The sequence below is a fragment of the Cyanistes caeruleus genome, chromosome 6 (genome assembly GCF_971803275.1).
Source record: "Cyanistes caeruleus chromosome 6, bCyaCae1.hap1.1, whole genome shotgun sequence".
Classification (NCBI taxonomy): Eukaryota; Metazoa; Chordata; class Aves; order Passeriformes; family Paridae; genus Cyanistes; species Cyanistes caeruleus.
In genome coordinates this window covers 43,521,801-43,546,552 of record NC_141706.1, presented here as the reverse complement: position 1 = coordinate 43,546,552, position 24,752 = coordinate 43,521,801, and the positions used below count along the sequence as shown (strand labels likewise).

Here is a 24,752-nt window from a genome sequence, read left to right as displayed (position 1 = left end):
AGCCAGGTGTGTGCATGAGGGTAGGAATGCAGTCATACCAAAGGACTGTCAGATTGTCTCAGTTACAACTTGTAATTTCATTCTTCCTGGGTTATATTTAGTTCATTGACTTGATTTATTATTGTTATGTAGACATAGAAAAGAGTGTGTAAACAGCCAAGATGGAAATTTGTTAGGTAGGGTGAGCTCAGCTGTCAAAGGAAACTGCTCCTAGAGCTGCAGAGCAGGTTTATTGACAGAAGAGCAGTGAGAAAAGGTAATACTCTTCTCCCACCTCCTAGCCAGGGTGTCCCCATGTCTGATATGATCTGTCTCAGCTGCTGAAGCAGAAACAGCAGGCAGCATGCACTGCTCTGCCAGAGGGGAGGAGCATGGGGAGAAAAGTAGGGCAAGAGATGGACCTGGTTAATTGAGTTGATCAGGGTAGGATGAAAGATTAATAATTTTGGTATCAGCTTTGGTATCAACATAACACTGCTGCTGTTTTGGAATATCACAGAATCATAGAATGGGCTGGGTTGGATGGGATCTTAAAGATCACCTAGTTTGAACATTTCTGCTGTGGACAGTGACACTTTTCACTAGGCCAGGTCCCTTATGAGCCTCTGTGCCATCCAAAACTTGACCAGACTGCTCCCAGAGCCACACTGGAAAACTATATAACTTTATTATTTTACAGACAAAACTGAGATGGTCTTCCTGTGAGATTCATACTAGCCAGCTGATCTACTTAGCTCTCCCCTATAAGAAAAAAATTATGTCATTGTTCCTCATGAAGCACTTCCTCAACTTTTTGGCCTGGATTCTTTGGTTCTGATAAAATGTATCAGCAGTAAATAATACATATAAAAAAAGAAAACTCAATCTGTCTCAATTTTTTATTTTTTCCAAAAAAATAGATGTTTGCTGAGCGGAATGGTATACAATACTGAACCCAGACCATGCACAGAACAGGATACTAATGCAGGTGAAATCAGTTTCCTGTGTGACTTTGTTTACCTCTTCAGAATGACAAAGCTGGTGCTTCACCGGAGGTCACATACTCTTTCTCCATACTTTATAAAATATTTCTCTTGACCACAGTAGTAAGTCAATATTTTGGATAATGTTGCACATGTCTGTATCAAAACAGAAACAAGCTCCATATGTGAAGATTGCTTAAAGAACAGCTTTAAAAATTATTTACAAAATGCATAGTCAAATACCTTTCTCCATACTAAGAACAATTTTTAAGAGATTATTTCCTTTTCTGAGTCCTACAGCACCCTTCTAAGCAGTGCAGAGTTCAGAAAGCATTATTTTCACTTATCTTGAGGCTATACATGAACACAATGTCTCAAGGTGCAGTTTCCTGATGGCCTTATTCCACCAAAATACACGGTGCTGCTGTGGCAAGCGGTGCTCCTGTCCCACTGGTGCTTGTAACTGACTGTGGGCTTGGCCAGGGAGCCAGCTAGGGTGGAAACCACCAATTTGTTACAGTCTTAATTTGCGGCTGGGCTGGTGCCCTCCTGTACGTCAGTGCAGGCCCACAGGAGTGCTGATGTCCACACCTGCCCGCATCCCTCGGCAACACCGAGATGGGAGGGACTATGATCGTGAAGCCCCACCCTGAGGCTGTTTCTTGGCCGTTCTGTTTCACACAAAAATGCAGTCTCAGGCATAGTCTCCATCCACGCTTACACCCGCCTTAGTGTGCGAATGCTGACCTTTCCCCTGTCATTAGACGAAGGGGCATTTAAAAGCTCCACTCCTTAGTGTGAAATAGGCACACTATCAGTCGTAAATCACCTAACTGCCCAACGATTCGAAGCCTCTCCACTTCTCGCGCTGTGGTTGCACGGTTTCACGCCCCGGCTCGTACGAACGTGCGAAGCCCGTCTCTCGCGCGCACGCCGGGGAGCGGCGCAGAGCAGCGCCGAGGCACTGCCCTGCGGGGCTCGGCAGCTTTCACCGCCTTCCACCGAGCAAAGCGGCCGCCCCGCAAAAGGGGCAGGCCCAGCGCCCTCAACACCCGCGTGCCGGTATGGCCGACCGTAACAGCGCACGGCCGCGCGGCGCGGCTGCGACACAGGCAACCACCGCCCTGCCCGGGGCCAGCCCCTCTCCCCCGCCTCGCCCGCAGCCGCCGCCGAAGCGCCGCCCGGCGCCCTCCCTTCCCTCCACCTCCCTCCCCTCAGCGGCCGCTCCCTCGCGAGAGGCGCCGCTCGCCGCCGCCGCCCCGCCCCGGCCCGCCCCACGCACCGCAGCCCCGCCCGGCCGCGGCTCCGGCGGGCGCAGAGCGCCGCGAGCAGCCATGATGGTGGGTCCGGGGCGGCCGCGGAGCCGGGCCGGGGCGGGGCGGGGCGGGCGGCGCGGCCGGGCACTCGCTAACCTGTGCGCTTTGTCTCCCCTCACCCTCCCTGCCGCCGGCCGTGCCCCTCCGTGCCCCCTGCCCGCGCCGCCGCCTCGCCCCCAAGCAGGAAGGCTTGGACGACGGCCCAGATTTCCTCTCGGAGGAGGACCGAGGTGTAAGTGCCGCGGGGAGGCGTCGGGACCCCGGCGCCTGGGGCTGGGCGTGGGGGAAACGGGGTCAGCCCCTCTTCGCGGGCCTCCGGGCGCTGCTGGCCCGAGCCCGCCGCGTGGGTGTCGGAGGGAGGCGGGATGATGGGTGGCGAGCGTCCGAGCTGGCTGGCTGGCTGTCCGTCCGTCCGCCCGCCAGGATCTGCTCCTGGCACAGCCTCCCGCTGATATCGGCGTCTGTGTTGCGTGTGCTCTTCATTATTCTGTCACCCAAGTTTTGGAAGGACAGTTCTTTCATGCTGTCGCTGGAATAGCTTGGCAGGGGTTTGTGGCCGGAGATGGATGTTCGCTCCCTGCGGCCCCCTCCAGCTGCACCCGCCTGGCGGGGCCGGTCCTGCCCAGGCTGACCAGCCCTGGGGATCTCCAGGTGCCATCGCCAGCCGCGGTCTAGGGCTCGGGTAATGCAGTCCTGTCTTCGCTTCTCCCTTCAGGCCCGGGGGGCTCTCCCATAGATAACAATGGGGCATTTACATTGCAGACACATAATAAACTGCATAATAAACTATTGAAAAGAAGTTCTGTTGCTGGGACAGGATGCCACAATGACGTTTCTTACTGAGAAGACCTTTTTCTCTGCCTTCCTGTTTCTGGCCTTAGTTTCTCTTCTGACTGCTGTATCCATCTGTCTTTAACCTGCCTGCCTCACTTAAGCAACAAATTAGCTAACCTACTATAATTTAGTCAGACTGATTACCCCTGTCACTTAGTATCTTGAGAAAGACCAACTGTGAGCCGGGTAGGAGAGCAGCTTCTGGGTTGCTTAGGTTCCCTTGACTTGGTGGTTGTTGAAGTGACTGTATATACATAATGTATAGTATATTACTAAAAACACAAAAATCTGAGAAACGCTGTGCTGGTATAATGTTTTACCATGCACACCATAGTCAGATGTTCAATTCAGTGCATATTATGTTCCAATTTATGGCCAGAAATTTAAAAAATCGTTCTAATATTCTGTCAGGCCAAATTCTGGCCACTATAAAGCTTTTGTCTTTAGGTATACAGCTACTTCACTAAGAACGTCGGATAAAAGAGAGAGGAGGTTGTAACTGTTGTCCTTTGAGTGCCTTCAGAACAAGGACTGAAGAGCTTACTAACTGTGGAATTTTATTTATATAGGTTGTCCCTGGAACTTAGGAACAGCCTTTGATGCACACAGTTAAGTTGCCTTTATCTGAAGGTGCAGGTAGAACATAATAATGCAGATCTGACCTCCTGTGAAACTTGTTTGTTTGGCTGGTTGTTTTCCCTCTAAGACTACAGGTCGTTAAGAGTTCACAATGTAATTTGAAAACCTCAAGAAATCTCTTAGAAGTCTCGTTTGTATGTTTGTACTGTACAAACTTACTTTTCTTTGTACTGTTTGTACTGTACTGACTTACCATCTCAGTTGGCCAAATGCAGTCTTTTTTTTTTTTTTTTCTTCTGCATCTTCATCCAGTATGGAGGAATTAAACTAGAACAGTGGCCTTCTCCTTTCTCTAATATTTTTAGGGTTTCTTATTTTCAATCACTGATCACTGTGGGGGTTTAATTTTTTTCTGTGGAAATGCCTGGGGTTGAAACACAGGTTGTCATCTGCATGATTTTGTTTGTGACATGGGAAGTTAATCAAAAGCAATATGGCAGTCTGTTTATGAATGGATTTGCTAGGCTTTAATCTTCAAAATTGTACTACTTTTTTTTTTTATTATTATAAGTGGAAGTACTTATTTTTTCAGAAATATTTTCAGAAAGTGTTTCCCTAGTTCTGATTTGTTGCCTTTCTCTGCAGTTAAATAATGAGTAGGTCAAGCCTTTATTTGAAAACATGGATGGCAACTTCTGTTTGGAGTAACTGAGCTTTTAGTTTTGAAAATCGATACTCTTGCCTCTGTTGAATTCAGATATTGCTGTGATGACTGTTCTTCTAATGCTGCAGGAACATGTTTGTTGGCTACAGTTGAGTTAAGTTTAACCTTGGGGTGATGGGATGAAAGAGGGCTGGAATTTATGCTGATGCCACACAGAAGAGTAATTCTCAGACAATGGCGTTACACCATATGGAGCCTTTTCTGGAGAACTGTAAAACAGCACTGAGAATCATCTTTGAGGAAATAGCAGTGGGTGGTCTGTCGAAGGAACTTATTATAAATGGTCTGCATAAAATGAACTTCTGGGAATTGCTTTTCTGAATTTCACGTAGGAAATGGGATAGTCTTGAGTTTGTTTGGTGTAACTTGGGTGCTCTTGGGATTTCTGTGCTCTCTCTAACATAATACGTGCTTTCAAAAGTGGTGTAGTATTGCTCCATTAGTAGTGCCTTGTGTATTTTATATCTATATAAACTTTAGCTGACAAGCTAACACTCATTCAGTGGAAATGAGCTATCCTTTGGAACAGGTCTGGAAACTTAATGCTGTGAAACTTCAAATAATACTGTGTGCACCTAGAAAGCTTTTGTTGTAAAGGTATTATTCTTTGTTGCCTTACTCTGTATTTATCTGCCTGTAAAGAAGCTGAAGAAAGGGTCCTTTTACTCTAACATTTTTGAAAGAGCTTAGAGCAGGGAAGTTACTGTTAATGGATGACATTACCTAGGAATGTAACACTTGGTTGTTTCCTTTGTCTGTACCAGATTTCTTCCATTATCATTTGAAGTATAATTGATCCTTAAGCAAGAGTTTAGATCTTAAATCCTCTCCTTGCATTGTGTTCTCATTTAGTACTGTAACATGGCTTGGCCTGGGTTTTGGCTTCTGGTTTTTGTCTAGACCCTTTGAACAGAAAGGGACTTTCTTGGTATAGCATAGGAAACTGTAAAGTAATTAAAGCAGGTTTTGTTTTGCAAGTTGTTCAGCATGGATGTAGATTACATATGTAAGCATAAAATTGTTATGCGATGTTGTATGTATTAGACTTGGAGGGGGGCAAGATAAAAAGGCACTGTCCTATCTCTATTTTTTCCATACTTTAAGGTACTTTCATTTCAGTTTCCATCTTTATCAGACTTCAGTGTTTTTATTTTCTACTTTCTTTGTAACTAGAAAACCATCCATTGGTAGCAGTTTTATTTTGGAAGTAGTGATGCAGAGTTTGTTTAAGTTTGTGGTGTGATGATGTTGTTTGTGAATTCAGTTTCCAGTAATGCAATGTGAATCGCTTTGTCACATGAATACATTTAAAGTCCTTCAACTTTCTGATTGTCTTTGACACCTTTCATAAATGCTTCATTACCATTGCAGATGAAAACATTCCCTGTTGGCAGTCAGGCTACATGGCATAATTTAACATATGATTAAACTCTTCAAAACTGTTACAGACTTAGTATAAATCAAGCAAATAGTCCTTTACAGTTGTATGTCATGGGTGAAGTTGTCATATTTAGCTCTTAATTTTCTCAACACAGATAGGACTTTTGTATCTGAAGTTGGGAATGGTGCATATGATCAGGCTGCACTGCACTGGATATGCTCTAATGACAAACTTGATCAGCTGTTATACTGAATTTTAGAATTTTGTATAGTACTACGTTTAAGAAAAATAAAAGGAGATGCAAAAGTATTTTGGTAGAGATAATTGTGACATGTGAAAGACTACAAAATACCATTTAGATAATCCAGATTATTTGCTGAGATTACTCAGTCTGTTAATGTATTCTGGGGGGACCGGAGAAAAATAAACAGTACCCCAGACAGTGTAACCACAAAAACCTTTTTACACGCTGAAAAATGCGGTGTCATGACATAAGGGAGACATTGGTATGTCATTATATTTTTCTTTCCTAAATTAGATGGTAAGCACATTGGAAACTCAGTAGGAGCTAGGAGATTCTGCCTCTGAGACGTGATCTGCAAGGAACCATTCCGTGATAACACGCCTTTGTGTGAGGCAGTGACCCTCTAAACCTTGGGAAAACAAAACAAAAAGCAATGTCTGAATTGCTGTTGTTTTAATGATTTCCAACTTCACTGTAAGGAAAAGTTATTGCTACTTGTGTAAGAGCTATTGAACTGTTACATTTTGCTAACCTTAGAAGAATATGCTAGACTACATGATTCTGGTTTACTTTAATACACTAATTCTAAGATCCATGAGTCTGGTTGCTGCTACGTAGGCAAGAATTGCCCGTGCCTCCAGGTTCACAGCAATACTAGAGTGGGATCTGACCACTGTGATTTAAGATAAAGGTAATTTATGGAAAACGAGATGTGACGGTTGATGCTTCTGTCCTAAAGCTTTTCCAGTGCCTCACAGCATTACCTTCAAATCTGCTCATGTGTAACCTCTGTACTATGTACTGTGAATACTTAAAGCATTTTTGTACTTAAGTATTGACTTAAAAATGCAATCCTGAAAAAAATTTATGGCGAAAAAGTCCCAATCTCTGTAGTAAAGCATTTTTTATACTGTAGAATGGGGTATTTGTAGAAAAAATGCAGCATCAAAGAAAACACCATGTCTCAATGAAAAGTATGCCTTGTGAGCATGATGTTGAAATATTTTTTCACAATGTGATTGGAAAAGATTTCAGGGTTAGCCTTAGTGCTTGTAAAAACATTCCAAATGTCTGTTGGTCATGATGATGAAATTGTCATGGGACAGATTCCTCTAGAACAACAAGGGTGCAAGGGTGAGGGGACTTGAATTTCCAGTTGGGCTCTAGATGAGGTTGCACCAAGTACTGAAGCCTTGAGTCTGGTTACTGCCAAATTTTTTTATTTTTTTTTTCAATGTGACTGGAATTATTTTGTGAAAGAGTTCAGATTTCATGTCTTGTAGGAAAAAAACTTGTATTCCTTGCACTTTTGCCATTTCTCATGCTCATTTTGAACACATCAAAGTCTTGGGTTTGAGTTTTTTGCTTTGGGGTTTTCAGGAAAATATTTCCAACAAGACTTAGCTCTGTGAAGTTCAGGATATTCTTTTTAAGCTTTTTCATTATATGATGAGGTATGTTGAACAGAAGAATAGTGTAAGACAGTGTGAGTAAATCAGGTCTATAACTGCTCTTGCTTCTTTGAAATATAGAACCACTTTTCTCCTTAAAAGTACCTTTCCAACTGTTAATATCTTTATAATTAGCTTTACAAGTATATTTACTTAGAGCAGCATGTCAGTTCAGAGGAATGGGGACAATAAAGAGAAAGACCTGCCATACTTGTTGCTATCTGTAAATGTACTTTGTCTTGAGCATCTCCATTACTAGCAAGTTAACAATCTACAGAAATGAAAATAGTGCACTAACAAGGAGTACTGTAAAGGAGATTATTATTTGTATGGCTGCTTGTAAGGAGTACTGCAATTTCTTTTTCTGCTGGAAATAATCCTTTAATGTTGGAGGGTTTTGTGATCTGTCTTCAGCATTGCAGGATCAGGGTTAATTTCAAAGGAAGATTAATGGACATAGTTTACCTTTTTTTTTTTTTTTTAATTTTAAGCTAAATATATTTTTCTTTCTTTAGCTTAGAGCAATAAATGTAGATCTCCAGACTGATGCTGCTCTGCAAGTGGATATCTCAGATGCACTCAGTGAGAGGGATAAAGTGAAATTCACAGTCCATACAAAGGTAAAAATCTGGGTTTGTACATGCAACAGTTTTTAATTATATATGAAAGTGAGTTTGCTTAAACTGATTGTTGAAACAAAGTGTAACACAATCCAAAGGAAATGAGAAAGTAGAATTATCTAATGTTTACAAGACTGTGCAGCTGCAGTGCATAAGAAAAAGATGATTAAGAGTTAAAAAACTGTTTAGAAGAAAGTTATGTTAATTTCTTTTTGTATTGATGTGTTGTCATGCTTATTCCCATTCCTATTAAATTAGCCTATTTGCAGGTAGAATCTTTAATATACATAAATATACTTCAGTATAGTTTTTTAAATTTGATTAGATCTTACTATAATTTCAGATTCTAAAAACATATTTTGTAATTGTATTACATTTAGGGATCATTTTTAATTACTGCTGTTTATGACTTTTTTTTAATATTTGAATGTTTATTGATTGTAGAGTGACAGAATAATTAAAGTTGGATAAAATATCTGGACATCATTAATCCTAGCTCTTCCCTTACTCTCATCATTAAATTAGAGTGGACAGGAGTACATTGCTCAGGATTTGTCCATTTGGGTTTCAATTATAGAACCATGGAATCACTTATGTTGGAAAAGACCTCTAAGACTGAGTCCAACCATTAATCCAGCACTGCTGAGTCCATTAAACCATGACCCTAAGTGCCTCTTCTTACAGGTATTTTAAATACCTTCAGGGATGTTTGCTCAACCATTTCCCTGGATAGCCTCTTCTAGAACTTGACAACTCTTTTTGTGAAGAAATTTTTTTAATATCCAATCTAAACCTCCCCTGGTGCAACTTGAGGCCATTTCCTCTAGTCCTGTCACCTGTTACTTGAGAGAGTAGATCAACTCACACCTGGCTATAGCCTAGTATCAGATATTTGTAGAGAGTGATAAGGTCAACTCCTGATTTTTCTTCAGACTAAACACCTCCAGCTCCCTCAGCTGCTTCTCATCAGATTTGTGCTCCAGAGCCATCACCAGCTCTGTTGCCCTTCTCTGGATACGCTCCAGCACCTCAGTGTCTTTCCTGTCATGAGGGGCCCAGAGCTGGGCACAAGACTTGAGGTGCGGCCTCACCAGTGTCCAGCACAGAGGAACACTTCCTTGGTCCATGTTATTTCTAACACAAGTCAGGATGCCACTGGCCTTCTTGGTCACCTGGACACAACTGGCTCTTGTCCAGCCACTGTTAACCAGGTTCTTTTCCATGGGGCAGTTTTCCAGCTGTTCCCCCAGCCTGTAGCACTGTCTAGGGTTGTGACCCAAGGACAGACCAGGCTCCTCCCCTTGTTGAACCTCCTACAATTGGCCTCATCCCATGGATCCAACTGGTCCTGGTCCCTCTGCAGATCCTTCCTGTCCTCAGGCAGATCAACACCTCCACCCAACTTGGTGTCATCTACAAACTGACTAAGGGGCACTTGGTCCCTTAATCCAGATCATCAATAAAGATACTAAACAGAACATGAGGATTAAATTGATAAAGATATTAGACATGTCTATGAGAGCAGACATTCCACAACCTCTCATGGCAACCCATGCCAATTGATTGCTAATTAAGATGAGGGTAATTACTGTGGTAGGAACTTTTGGTGACATTTTTGTTGTTCCCTCAAGGTTTTTTCTCATGTAGTAATGAAAAACTTTGTGGATTTTTTTTGTTGAGCTTTTCTTCCTTCCTACCTCCTTCCCCCATAATTCTACCTCCTTTTACTCTTTCAGAGTTCCTTACCAAATTTCAAACAAAATGAATTTTCTGTTGTCCGGCAACATGAAGAGTTTATTTGGCTACATGATTCTTTTGTTGAGAATGAGGACTATGCTGGCTATATTGTAAGTAATGGTATTCTTTTGGTTTATATGTGCTGTTTTCTGTGGGCTGGATCAAAACTACTTGAGACTGCTTTTAAATGCAGTGGAAACAGCAGGTGTTCATTCCTTATAAAATCAGATCAGCTTCTCTAATATTTAATTTTATGCAATTACACAAAATTAATGGTTGAAGCAAGCTTGGAAGAAAGCTACAGTAACTGTCATACTTTCTTGCCCTTTACTCCTAAGAAATGAGTAGTTTAATTTGTCTTTAAATATATTTTTATGCTACTGTGTTAAAAGTGTGGGAGAGAGTTGAAGTGTATAACTTGGTGGTATTGTTTTTGCAAGCTAATGTTTAACTTGGTTACAAGTTTCATGTTGCCTTTGTTTTAGCTGGAATGGCAGAGTAAAGTAATTAGACTTTTTGAGTTCTCATTATAAAGATCAGAATCATTCTTTCCATAAATAAGAGGAAGGAAAAAATAATTTAAATGCCATGTAGAACTACAAGGAACCTCAAGATATATATTAACTTACAGTTGGAAGTTAATTTCAGGTCTTCCAGGAACAGAGATCTCAAAACAGGCACCGTATGAGACTGCATATTGAAAATGGTGCTGCTCTTCATATGTTAATTGCAAATAGGAATATTTGTCATCTTGGTATAAAAGTTAGGTATTTGTTTTGTGTTTGAGGGATGTTTACTGATTCAGAGGGTAAACAGATATTTCTAATTGATTAGTGGGAACATTATAATGAGTATAATCTGTGATGGTCATAGCATTCTTGACCTAGTCTTTTCTTAGTCAAAAAAGCTATTTGAAGTGACTAGACCTTCAGTATGGTAATGACTAGCTTCAGATAATTTACTGTCAAGATGCTGGATTTTATTTTTTTTTGTAATGTGCTAATGTAATGGGCCAATATCGGTAAACTAAAATTTAAGCATAATTAGTTCTGTGTTCCTTTCCTGGCACCAGTTCAGATTTAGTTTGACTCTGGTGTTTTCTCTTTCAGTGTTAATGTACTGTATTATAAAATTAACCTAGAGCCTTGTTGACCAGGGGCTTTGTTATTTCAACACATATGCCTTTAATGTCAACAGTGCTGCAAGAAACAGTTAGTGCCTGCAAACAATAGGGAATGGTTTTCTTGGTTTAAAGTTTTGGGGAGTTAGACATAGATGGTGTGAAAACAGTTGTGGAATTCTTTTTTTTTTTTGTCTTTAAACAAGAAATAATCCTTACCAAATAAGCTAAACCAAAACTAATTAAAAAATAATTATTTCAAGTTTTAAGCCATTGTCATGGGAAATGAAGTATTATTTGGTTTCTGCTGTAATTAAACTGAAGCCATTAGTTAATACTTTAGTAATCTTCAAGGACACTTGACCGAAATTGGTATAGTAATGCAGCACGTATAACTCATGAATGAGGGACTTTATCCAGAAATGCTGTAATGAATGATGAAAGAGAGAAACATGTATTAAAAAGCTGCAGGCAGTCTACATTTCCTGTACTGTGAATGGGTGTTGTTTGATCGAGAAAATGAGAACTTAAAAAAAATTGGATTCAATTCCAGATTCCACCAGCACCACCCAGGCCTGACTTTGATGCCTCCAGGGAGAAACTGCAGAAACTTGGAGAAGGGGAAGGATCAATGACTAAAGAAGAATTCACTAAGATGAAACAAGAACTGGAAGCGTATGTAGACTTGATTACTACTTTATTAATTTATTTATATTCCAAAACTTTTAATGCTGTTTTCTGTCCCATGTTTCTGATTTCACTGTAATGGTTCTCTGTGAAACACAGACGTGAGAATCCAGTTGCTATCTAACCAAGGTTAATCTTAGTGATCATGATCAGTGCCATTAGGAAAATTGTAGAAATAATTCCATGGAAGATCTGAAACAGGAAATAAATCAGCTTGTCCTTAAGCATTCTTTTATAAGAAAGAAAGTATTTAGATCCTGTTCTTTACAGAGCATCTGCAAAGGGAGGAGATAACCTCTATCTTTTTTAGTTCTGGTGTTCCACTTTTTATAAGTCTAATGAGACTTTAAGGTTATACACGCAGTGATTTGGAGTAGGGAGTTGTGCATGTGGTTGGTACTGTATACATAGATGCCAACCTTCTGTTCCCCAAGAAATATGAAGATTACTAGAAAATTCCTTTTTGACACTTTTTTTTTAAATTTTTGTGCAAGGAGAATATACTTCCTGAAAATACTATTTTCCCTTACTATGAATTTAATTTATATTGAATTAACTGCTCTGAAGCTTCTTGTTCCATATTGAGTTACACAGTGAAGTTTCTCCTTGCTTCGTCCATTTTCTTTATCATGCATTCACTTCTTTGATCTTTTTCCTGTCATTGGTTTCAGTTTTCAAGTGTATATTTACGCTGCTTCTTGACTGCTTCCATCAAGAGCTCTGAATTGGCAAGAAAAGTACATAGAACTCTTAGAACTGCTGCTTTCTCTCCGAACTTCAGCTGCTGTGAGCAAATGTCTTAAAAAGCTCTGTATTAGTGATATGTACAACATAATTTATAGCAGAGTAGATATACACTTCATATGCAGAAAACTGGAAATTAGCAGAACACTATAGATTTTAAAGAATCTGGTTTTCCAGCGGCCCTGATCATGATTCTCTTGTGGTCTGGTTAGGGGTTGGATAACACAGAAAACTTTGGGTTTCTTCTACTGCCACCTCCATCCTCTGCATCCTCCTTTTTTGTCTTCACTGAATGACTACTACTCTCACTGAGATCAAACATCTCCCAACACTGGCCCTGCTGGTTTGCTGGTATGTAAATCTTAACCTCCTTGCACATAGTGGAAGGAAAAGCATTGATTATAATTTCACTGTTTGACCTCAGAATGGGAAAAAGAGCCCTTTCCTCATTTTCAGATGAGTTACATCTTGCTCATTGAATTTGCAAAGCACAATGAATTCTGGCAAACTTGTATTGATAAGAGTGCGTTCCTCTTTAATTAAATTGCAAGTGAGTAATTGCTTTGAAGTTGAGTTGGCTGAACTGGGCAACTATGTGATTGTTGTGGTTAAATGTTTTTTTTGTTGTACCTACCAAATGCAGCTCTTAATTTCACTTTTAGAACTAATGAGAAGCAAGACATCAATGTAAGCTTTGGCTCAAAAAGACTAGGTGCTTTAACATGAAATAAGACTGTCTAAACAGCTAACAAAACTATGTGAACATACAAATAAGTAAGGAGGGTGCAAATGGGCAAGGGGATGGAGATGGGGAGGAAGGAATTTGCACATCAATACACAGTGCCAAGGGATTTTAGCCTTAATGCCAAGTCTTTACCTCAGTTTCTTGATTTTTGGGGTGCTGGGGGAAGGACAATTAAATGAGGTTACACTTTCAGCGAACCAGTGTCTGTTAGCTAACCATAAAAATTAGAGTGTATTTTGTTGATTCTTCATTAAAGGTCTCTCTGTAATGTGTTTGGGCTTAAAATTTCTCCCTAGTATTAACATTGCATTATTTATTTATTTATGTCTATATCAAACACTGGAGTAATAAACTCCATTATATTGGTTTGTAATTTTGTACCCTTACTGAGGATCTCTTAAAACTGCTTACTAGGTTTATCTCAAACTTAATTGCTTCATATGAAATTCTTATGTCTGTCTTATTTCTTGTTTTTAGTGAATATTTGGCAATATTCAAGAAGACAGTTGCAATGCATGAAGTGTTTTTGTGTCGCGTGGCAGCACATCCTATTTTGAGAAAGGACTTAAATTTCCATGTATTCTTGGAATATAATCAGGATGTGAGTATTGAAAACTGAATTGCTGGCAAGAGAAATCAAGATGTACTTTTATGGTAGGATGGAAAATTGATTAAGAGGGAATTACCTCCTGGAGCAAATTACATCAATTCCTTCATGCCAGACATATTTGTATTGTAAAAGTTAGAAATTAATTTAGTCTGTAGAAGTTTGTTTTCTGCCACCTGGGGAACCAAATGCGCTATATACTCTAACCTCAGCATGAAAAATATTACTGGAAATCCAGTATATTTTGGATTAAAAAGATGAGCTTTTGGTGGTGATTTCACTTAACAGTATACTTTTCCACTCTTTGAATTATTTTTTTTTTGCTGTGGGGAAGATGATGCAACAAAATGGAACACTAATTGTTAGGATTTGAAACTGTGGTGTAAATTTTATTGCTAACAAAATTAGAGAGAATTTCTGATGAAATGTTCTGATAAGTAAAACCTTTTTATTGATGATGTGTGTAAAAATGTGGTTAATTTTTTTTTTATTATTAGGCTAGTGTGGCTGTCCTCATGTAACATACTGAATTGAGATAATGGAGAGTACTTTTGGATTCATAACTCTTTGGTGTTGGAGACAAACAACTATTGTTTGCTCCTATTCTCCGAAGAGTTTCGGTTTCTTTTTAAAATTGCAGGAATCAATATTGAGTGGAAGAAATTACTACAAAGACTGACTCAACTGCATACATACTTAATTCAAAACATGTTACAGAGGTTTCTGTGTTGCTTGATGTAGAAATGCTACAGGTTCAGGCACTCAGTTTACCTAAACTGGGTGAAGTTAGATGGACAGGAGGAGTGTGAGGAGGGTTAAACCAGCATTATTCTCTGGAAGTCAAAGATCTGTCATTCACCAAAGAGTGAAACATGGTTATATTAACTATCATTACATCAACTCAGCAATACTGTGCATGAGAAATACTTGTTACTGATAACTGAAATGTACACTCTGTACATTTGGTACTATCTACAGGTGCTAGAATGTTGCTGATCTTTATTTATTTATTTCCCCCTAGAATGGTATTTTAGATGACAAACAATCTAGTAAACGAGGTAGTCTTCATTACAAGGTGCTGTGTTTCCATTAGTACAGAGTATAAGAATAAACAGAGAACAGGAAAACGGTTTTAGGTGTAGCAAGTAGGGGTATGTAGTTCTATTTAATTTTTTTTAAAGCTTCTATTGCCTCCAGAAAATAAATTAACTTGATAAATTAATTTGTTTTTCAGTTGAGTGTTCGTGGGAAAAATAAGAAAGAGAAACTTGAAGACTTCTTCAAAAATATGGTTAAATCAGCAGATGGTGTCATTGTTTCAGGAGTAAAGGTAATTACTGCTTAACATAGCAAGATTTAAAATGTATTAACATTGTTGTCACCTTTTTTGATGAAGCACAATTTTACATAGGTACAAAATGGGATTTTTATCTAATTTAAGAATTAGTGGCGGACCATGGCTGAGAGCTTGTGGCCTGGATACAAAATAATTGAGAGCTTTCTTGTGGGCTTTCTGTACTCTGAGATTAAGCACCTTTTGTTTGTACATAGATAATTGATAATCTGGTTGGGTTTTTGTTGTTGAGGCCTGCTATTTTATGTAGTGGAAAGGAGAGCTAGGTTTGAAAACTGCTTCTGTTGAGAGGTTACTAATGGAGTGAATTTTCCCAGTGTTTGTAGAATCTATCTACTGTTTCAAGGAGCAGCAGTAGAAGTTATATTTTTTTTCCAGTAGATGTAAGAATGTAAGCGAGAGAAAAAAAAAGGTAATGAAAATTCAGTTTAATTTTTACTTTTCCAAAAGCTACAAGATCACTTCTATAGTAAGCAGAAATTCTGCAGAGGATGATTTTTAATCTCTTTTCTTTCTTGATTGATTGATTTGGTAGCAATTTTTGCAAGAGCTAAAAGTTTCTAGGCTTAAAATCTTGGTTTTTTGAAACTGCTGGAAAATGGATATAATCATGGATTAATTATGACTTGGAGAAAAATATAAAGTCCAAGTAACTTCCAGTTTCATAAGAAAATTGTTCAAAGCCCAGTGTTGTAGGTTATTCCATGGTATTGAGCATCTGTGTTATTTTAGATGGTTTTTAAAAATAAGTATAAACCAATTATCTCAAATTATAATACAGACAATACTAACATTTACCTGTGTTTACGAAATTGAAAGAAGTCTGTCATTAAGATCAGTGTTCTGAGCTCATCTTGTGTGAGACCACAGCCTCTGTGCTACTTGGTGATTTTGATGCCTTCTCCCCTTTTTCTAGGTAGATTACATGTATTCTATTTTTTTGTCACCCTTGGTGACCCTTTGCTATTCATTCATGTCTAGTTACGTAGACCTTTAGAATGCTTGTTGCTAATTCTTACTGAATTATTAATAAAACTTAAGATCATTATATAAGTGGAAAATGAAACAGTTCATATAAATGGTGCTTTAGACAATAAAAACAGATGCATTTCCTGCCACAGCAACAGTGAAATGTGCAAATTTACTCTGAAATTGCTCTGTAGAGAGTGGGTGAAATCCTGTTTTTTTAATTGTTCCCTTTTTTTGTAGGATGTGGATGACTTCTTTGAACATGAGAGAACATTCCTTGTAGAATATCACAACCGAGTCAAAGATGCATCTGCCAAATCTGATAAAATGACAAGATCACATAAAAGTGAGTTTTTTTCCAGGGTGAAAATAGTACTAGAGTGTACAGAAGTTGTTTGTGAGGAGAAGTAATTTTTAGTTTTCTTTTTGCATGTGAAAAGTGAATTCTTTTTCTCCAAGTGTAGCCTTCAGAATGTAAAGAAGTTCAATCCGACTTTCTAAGTTTAGGCTTTGCTGCAGTAGACTAGATGGAGTAAGAACAGCCTGGTGCAACACTGAGGACAGGTTGATTCTTCCTGCTGTCTGCTTGAAAGAAATACACTTTAAGTATTAATATTTTTTTGAAGTCGGACTCTGTCGTTTAGGTGTAGAGGTGGGTAAGATGGCAGTGCATGTGATTTTACTCCTAGTGTAGTTGTTCTTGGTTGGATGTGGTTGATTCCACCGAGTGCAATCTCTTGGCAAACTGGGCATTGCATTTCCTTGCTGACAAAGTTACCTCTGCACGTAGCAAACTCTGTGTGGGCCAGTTGTAGACTAGGTTTCCATTTTTTAACTATTTAGAGAGGAGACAAGAGTGTGTACATTCAGCAGCCTGGTTTGCAGGACCCCTTTTCTTTACTGAGACAAGAGTTACCGCTTGCCTATTGATTTGTCTTTGTGAGCTGAGTGCTAGCTAATGTGATTTCTGAAAGCTCTAGAAGGTCTTCTCAAGTGCAGTTCTTTTATTTGAGAAAATGAAAAATCTTCGGGTTAGGACTACTGTGTTTAATTTAGGATTACTGTGTTTTGAGAAGCTCAGAAGGAATTGACCTGTGTTGCCCTTGATTTTTTCTGCTTAGATAAATCAAAATTGATCTTCCAGATTCTGTCTACTTCCTTGAAGTTTAGGTCTGATTTACAGATACTGTCTTTGCTGTCTACAGTACTGTTTATCAACTACAGTTCATACAAAACCAGGTCACAAACCCTTTATGAATCTCTATTGATAAAGATCTCTAAAATGGATGTTGGATGAGATGTTAAACCAAGATTTTTCTGTGTTCTTCAGATGCTTCTCTTGCCATTGTATAAACTCTGAGTCTTTTGTGGTTTTAGTATCTATGCTAGGAGATGGAAAGAGTCAGTTATGGTTCAGTGAGCTAAGGGAGCCCTGTGTCTGTATTCAGTTCCTGCCTGAAGTGGTTTCTGGTGGTTTTGGTTGCTTTCTTAAAACGAGAACCGAATTTCATTCATGGTAATGAAGTGTCAAGATTTATTTACAGCGTGAGGAAGGCTTTTACATTGGCTGTAGAACTGGGAAAATCCTTTGAAATGAGGTTGTAGAGGATCTGATGGGAAAGGATTGATCAAACTCATGACAAAGCTTCATTGGTTTCCAGGCTCAAATCACATATGATGTTTATTGACAACTTCTGCCAAACTGTGAATTGGGACAAATGGCGCCTTTTGAAATTCTGGTTGGAGGAGTAGAGCAATGACCTGGGAAACCTGTTTTGGAAATGGGCAATCTGTAGTTTATGGATAACATGATCAACAGAGAGCTGCAGGGCTTGCAAAGACACTGACTTGCTATTTCCAGCAGAAAATCCATTTTGATGTTGAAATGGGAGGAATAGAAGGGGAGATTAATTGCTTCTTTAAACCATTCTTCACTGTAACCAGCTGCATTGATGATGTATGAAGTAATGAATTATGTGGAAGCTTGACCCTGTCAATCTGTTAAGGTTGTGTTAATTAAGAAAAAATAATTATGCTTAAAGGCATGTAAACTTAAGAAATAACAAACAAATGTATTTTTCTGTTTCTTGCGTGGGTCTGTTAGTTTCCATCATCCATTGAGCTAATACTTAGAGCTTTTTAAAAAAGCTCTGTGTGCAAAAATTTATTTTTTATGTTGATTATATAGCAATACCTCAACTAGCATGCAGCCTTTTTAAAAATATTACTTCTAATTTCATTGTTTAAAGTGATTTGACACTAATGCTACTTTAACCAGTGACTGCTTGTTGAAGAGGTAAGGGTTTCCTAAAAATAGGGATGTGCTAGAAAACGTGGTGTATATATAGTGCTGTATTTTTGGTAGTTTGGGGTTTGTAGTCAACTGCTCTCAAGCACACAGACCTTTTGTTACTGCTGAACTGTGATATTATTTTTTCCAAGTAGTTTTAAAAGAAAATTTAAATTCAGACTTTAACCATTAAGTGTGTACATCTTCCACCAAAATAAAACCTAAAGAAATTGCACAATAAATTCACCTAACACGTTCTAATTGCATAAAATACACCTACGTAAATTACAGACTGTGCAATTTAGTGAAAGCACTGTTTTTATTGTGTGAAGTTATCCTTCCTAGTAAGTGATGTGATTGCAATTTTATTTCTACTTACGTATTAAAGCACGTCCTTTTCGAAAAATACCTATTTTTGAAGAAAGAAATTTCAAAATTTTCAGAAAGAAAAGAAATGAGGTAGTAAAACAAGTGCTTGTTTGTTTTTCTAGATGTGGCGGATGACTATAATAGAATTGGTTCTTCATTATATGCATTAGGAACGCAGGACTCCACAGATATATGCAAGTAAGATATTGTTAATAACCTACGGGGTAATTTGCTGTATAGCAGTCTTAATGGTGACCTGCTGAGATTGAGCTCTTGTTAGGAGAAAACCAGAATTTATTACAGCTGTATCACATTTAGACATTTTCTTTTCTAGTATTTAATTTCTTTAGCAGGCTGCATTTAACACTTTTGTTTTAATACTCCTCTGTAAAAAAATGCTACTTTCTACAGTCTGTAGAAAATTGCACAGTTGAGATGGAAAAGTCCTCACAAATAAGGAAAACACCACAATTCTTTCACCATTTAAAAAAAAAAATATTACAAATGCTTTGACATATGCAGCAAGCACGGGTCTCAGTCTGAGTATATGGATTTTTTTTGAGTGTACCAACATCTGGAAAAATAGCTCTGCTGTTTTGGCAAGTTCACTGCTCTTAGGAAAACAAAGGAATCAACAGAGATCCACAAAACTTAAGAAGGGTGTATATATGTACAGATGTTTGTCCTTTAATCTTTCAGTGATCTGCTTGAAGATGAAGCAAATAAAACTGACAATAAAAATTAGTTAACTAGTTTAAAGATGTCAGTGCTTGTTAACATACCCACATAGTTAGTTAGCATGATGTTGGTGTCAGTGTGATGACAGATAGGAGATGAATATGAAAGTTAACTTTCTAATTTATCTGAATTGCTGTGATATACTTTTAAATGTGGTGATAGCTTATATACCAGGTACTTTGATGATAGTATTGATATTTGTTGTAGTCCATTAGGGTGTGTCAGAAATCTCATTTGTCTTCTGTCAAAATAGTATAATTTGACTGTAGTTCAGTCTGCTGTAAGACTGAAGCTTTGTATTGTCTCCTGCAATGGAGATGTTGCCACACTGTAGCTCAGCATCCCTGAATTCCAAGTAGGACATATGTCATGTTTACTGTGTGAAGAAAAGTACATTCAAATTTGTTTAAAGGACACTTGATAATAGTGTAAGACCACTGACCAGAGTGCTGGTGTTTGGGGTTTAATTCACAGAAGTATAAAGAATCCTTTAGGAGCTGAGCAATTATTCTTTATTTAAAAATATCCATCTGTTATCCTTTGTTTGTCCTTTGCCTTTCTTAGATTGCAGTTCCCACATGTTGGAAGTGTGAAACTAGTATGTTCTGAGTTTTATGAATTAAAATTGTAAGCGATGCCTTCACAGTCTTTATTGCCAGACACAGACTGTAGTGTGAGTTCTAGAAGGCAATTAACTGTTGAAAACAATGTTGTAATATGAGCTGTTTTCTTTTCACAGGTTTTTTCTGAAGGTGTCAGAGTTATTTGACAAAACAAGGGTATGTAACTATGAAACAGACATCGTGTGTCAACAAGGCATTAATATGTGGATTAATATGGGTGCTTCTCGATGGAGCATTTAAGCAATGTGTAGTATGGAATGAGAAAGCGTAAGATTTCAGTCATGTGTTTTGTAAAATGAACCTTCGGACTCTTCAGTCTACTAAACATTTATAGGCAGTCTGCTGTAATACCCTTGTAAAGCTGCTGTTCCTCTAAAATACAAAGAGATTTTTCGTACTTGTGACTGGGAATCACAGAACTTGTTATGGGTAAAAGAAATGAAGAAATTGAATCCTTAACCTAGAAAAAAAATGGGGGTCATGCTGCTTTTTTTCTGGAGCCAAGATCAGTTTCTGCAATTATTTGACTCAAAATGAATGTTGCTTATTCTTGTAACCAGTTTTTCAAATATCTTCTCTTTTGCCTTACTTGTTTGGCTTGGTAGAGAGAAGATGTATGCCATGTATCAGGAGAACTTTCAAATGAATAATGTGTGCATTTATCAACATAATGCAGAATTGTATCTGCATTAACACATACTTCAAAAAAATGAACAGAATTACTTGCTTTGGCTCAAAATGTTGCATTTCAGGAATTATTTTAATAAAAACTAGGGTTTGAGAAATGCACATGCATACTCTATTTCTAATCTGTCTCAAATGCAAGCCACTATTAGTTTATTGGCTTTTTAGACCATTTAGCGCATGCAGTTACACAGTTAGTCTGCAAAGATGCCTTAAAAATTTGTTTTCCTTTGATTTCAACAATAACATAAAACTGCTTATATAGCTCTTAATATAAGTTTGTTTCTCTACATTTTTCTAGCATATCATAAATATAATTGCTATTGGGAATAAAAACAGTTTTAGTATAGAAAGCCAGTTCTCAATGACTGCTTGCAGAGTAGCTTATTCCTTACATTTTAATACAAAATACTAATACTGCTTCTCATTTTGCATCTTTAAGTATCCTATAATTAATGCCTGATTTAGTTTTAGAAAAAGACTATCTGTTGTTGTACTGTATATTTTACATTGAATTAGTATCATACAAATTAAAACCCAAAGTCTGGATGTTTTTAAGTTGATCCTTTTGCTTACTGTTTGTTTTTGTTTTGTTTTGTTTTGTTTTTGTTTGGTGGTGGTGTTTTGTTTTGTTATTCCAGAAAATAGAGGCTCGGGTATCTGCAGATGAAGATCTTAAACTTTCTGACCTTCTGAAATACTACCTTAGGGAATCTCAAGCTGCTAAGGTGAATTCATGCATTTTTGTTCAGTGAAATTGTGTTTTTTTTAACATGAAAAAAAAAGGAGAAAGTGATATGGGATCATCAACTCACAATATAGATAGATTAAAATACTGCCACCTCTAGCCTGCAATTTTTCCCTTAGCTGTAAAACCTGTCTCTGTTGAATATAAGGAGTAACAAAGCAGTTGGTGATGTGGGACTGTGTGGAACTGAGTGAGCCACTTGTCAAGGCCAAATCATGCAGTAACGAGAAACAGTGGAAAGGCTGTTTGCAGCATATTTGGTGCTTGTAATTGCAAGCAATTCTGCTTTTTGTTAAATATTAAAATTGGGTATTCCATATAATCTACTGGTACTGATACAAAAACACACAGGCTGAATTTGATATTCTGTGTTTCCAGAAAATTTCAGTTCTTACTGTTGTTTGATGTGAAATGATTAAATAACATCACAGGATGAGCAAGCATTTGACAGAAAATGTCTGTAGTTAGAAGATCACGAACTGTTGCACAAAAAATGTTACTACTGTTTCTCGGGCTCTGTGTGTATTTCAAATACATAATCTAAATGTAGCTTGTTTCTAATCTAAGAAGCTGTGAAATTTCCCGTGATTCGCCTTCTTTGGCTTTTTGGAGTATGATCTAAGCCATCTGTTGCTAGCCTCTGTCAGACAAGATGGAGATCAAACAGTATTATGTTGGGGATCTGATCTAGTATGGACATTCCTGTGACTTACAGGATGAAGTAAAGTGAATGCAAATAATTTAGTAAGAACTGAAATGCAGCAAGAAGGACTAAAATTAATTTGATTTTTTAAAATTACTTGGAATATAATAAAGTCTTTGGGTAGAATCTTGTAAACTCCATACAACCTTTGTTTTTTTAATAGGATCTCCTATACAGAAGATCGAGGTCACTAGTGGATTATGAAAATGCTAATAAGGCACTGGATAAAGCAAGAGCAAAAAATAAAGATGTGCTGCAAGCTGAAACTACTCAGCAAATATGCTGTCAGAAATTTGAGAAAATTTCTGAATCAGCAAAACAAGGTATTTGGGTAGTCCTTGATCCTATGTTACTACTTGAAAATTAATATATTTTAGTATGTTATTAATGATAATAAATGTAATTAATGACAATAGATTTTTGTACCATTTTCTAAGCAGGTATATGGTCTTTTAATATTTATTTATTTATTTTAGAAAGTTCAAATTACATTTCTCTTTGGTTTCTCATAGTTCTGATAGGCAGAGCAGTCTAGGTGCAAATTACTTGTTACGCTTTTTTTTTTTACATAAATAAGCTAGGATACAAAATTATAACTGTTAGCAGTAATAGCAAAAAAAATTTCAGTGTTGTTAAAATTCCCCTTTTGGTTTTATGCTTTCTTCTGTGAAGGCACCAATCTGTCGCAGATATGATAGTACATTAGAGAAGGGAGAAATAATGAAATGATATTTCATTGAATGACAGAGTTAATCAAGAAAAGGAACCTTATTTACCTGTTACTTTTCTTCTGGAAACTTACTGTCTTTTTTAGGTTAATACTTCAGTGAGTTAGTAGGTATCTGACTCATCATTTGTGGCAGATATGTTCAAGGTTTAAACACCACACTCTCCTGTTTTTATCATTGAAGAGTTGTTCAAGCCTGTAAATCTGGTTAATGATTCCTAAAAATGAGACAATGGAGAATGAGTGATCCTCTTAGGCACAAGAGTATATGCAGAAGGCATACTGTTGTTCATCCTAGTTTTAGCTTAGTGTATTCCCTGTAGACTTTCAAGTATCAGCCTTGAAAGAACAGTGCAGATGGAATAAGAGAAACAAGTGTTAAAAGTATCCACTTGGCAGTCTATTTTCAAAAGAGCTTTGTGTCCACAAAAGGTTACGTAGAGGTGAGGAACTGCAGTGATGGTTTGCTTTCTTCCAGCTGAGTCTCAGTATTTTTGAGCCCAGAATGTGCTGAGATTAAATGTGAGGTTTTTCTTTTTTTCTTCTCTCACCCTTTACCTCTTCATCCTCAAGGAATGTCTTTTAATAGTTGAGGTTACTAGCAGGGATACTGTTAATGAGTCCATTTTTATTTCCTATAGAACTGATAGACTTTAAGACAAGAAGAGTTGCAGCATTCAGAAAAAATCTGGTGGAACTAGCAGAACTGGAATTAAAGCATGCTAAGGTAACTGATAATTTTTAGCCTATATTTCAAGTAATTTTGAATATTATATGCTTGATTAACCAAAATGACTACAGCTGTATGATACACACTTCACATTCAGGAAGGTTAATTTTAAGTTAAGTATTGTCCAGAAAGATGAGCTTCCTTTAATCACAGAGAAATTGAGGTATAGCTCAAGTGTCTCTGAGACATTGGTATGCTTGAGGTGCCTTTGGGAATCTCATGTCATGGAAGATAATTTTGCCTTCAGTTTTATGTTTATTTGTCTGTTTGATATTTACAGCTGCAGAATTTGAAAACTTAACCTATTTTTAAAACTTTCTCCTACCATTTCACTATGAGATAGGAAGCAGTTTCTCCTGTTAGCCAGGTTTTGGGCCTTGATGTATAGGATATTAAGCATGAGATCACACCGGCCTGTCTGGTATGATGAGCATGCTTTTTGAACCTTTTTGCCTTTAAACTCTAAACTATTAACAAAAGAGGCATGTTGCAGATAGCCTTCTCAGGAAGATAAATTTTTCTGGAAAAAGAACTTTAAGAGGCCTGTACCGTCTCTAAATTTCAAAATGTATTTGATTTCATGGACGACTACAACAGTCTCTTAGTTGAACAGTCATATACATGGGGGCAGCTTTCTTTTAAAAATCAGTTCTTTAGCATTTCTCTTCAAATCTGAAACTGCATTGTTAGGAAGCTGTGAATTAACTCAGAATATATCTGTTGAAAGAACTTGTTAGGAGGTGTAGTGCTTCTTTACACTCTTTTCAGTAGTGTTCATGGTGTCACTCTTCATTCTGCTAAACCCATTGCTTATAAAACTAGTGCACTGTAAAAAGGGTTGTTTGGGGACTTTTTTAAAAAAGATCGTTGCAGGTGTAAGTTCAGCTTAATGAGATATTTATATATTGCTGGTAAAGCAATCAGTAGTGTATGGAACACATGACTCCTTTTTCAGATGAACAGTTCTTACTTTAAATAGTCCTAACAGTCTTACTTGCAACAGTTTTTATTGATTTGCCATATTGTGCTTTAGTAAGGGAGTGCTTCTGTCCTGCTTCAATCATTG

General features: G+C 37.8%; 1 protein-coding gene and 1 long non-coding RNA gene across 5 annotated transcripts in view; one reads left to right on the top strand and one right to left on the bottom strand.

The window, feature by feature from the left end:
• Positions 1-860: 860 nt before the first annotated feature.
• Positions 861-1,798, bottom strand: LOC111930026 (uncharacterized). Its single transcript, XR_002864996.2, has 2 exons — positions 1,206-1,798; positions 861-1,118 (listed from the first exon to the last, which is right to left on the bottom strand). It is a non-coding gene; the product is annotated as an uncharacterized LOC111930026 (long non-coding RNA).
• A 228-nt stretch (positions 1,799-2,026) lies between these two features.
• SNX6 (sorting nexin 6) overlaps positions 2,027-24,752 on the top strand; it is a 30,036-nt gene continuing 7,310 nt past the window's right edge. For 2 of the 4 annotated variants that reach the window (XM_086894100.1, XM_086894102.1), the window contains exons 1-13: positions 2,027-2,302; positions 2,463-2,510; positions 8,007-8,111; positions 9,848-9,958; positions 11,522-11,643; positions 13,622-13,745; positions 14,986-15,081; positions 16,315-16,420; positions 18,856-18,931; positions 20,211-20,250; positions 21,420-21,506; positions 22,393-22,552; positions 23,598-23,683. In XM_086894100.1, coding sequence (XP_086750226.1) covers positions 2,027-2,302; positions 2,463-2,510; positions 8,007-8,111; positions 9,848-9,958; positions 11,522-11,643; positions 13,622-13,745; positions 14,986-15,081; positions 16,315-16,420; positions 18,856-18,931; positions 20,211-20,250; positions 21,420-21,506; positions 22,393-22,552; positions 23,598-23,683 — 1,437 coding nt within the window. Of the gene's footprint in view, positions 2,303-2,459; positions 2,511-8,006; positions 8,112-9,847; positions 9,959-11,521; positions 11,644-13,621; positions 13,746-14,985; positions 15,082-16,314; positions 16,421-18,855; positions 18,932-20,210; positions 20,251-21,419; positions 21,507-22,392; positions 22,553-23,597; positions 23,684-24,752 lie in introns of all 4 variants that reach the window. The other 2 variants (XM_086894103.1, XM_086894101.1) reach the window with 1 other exon arrangement.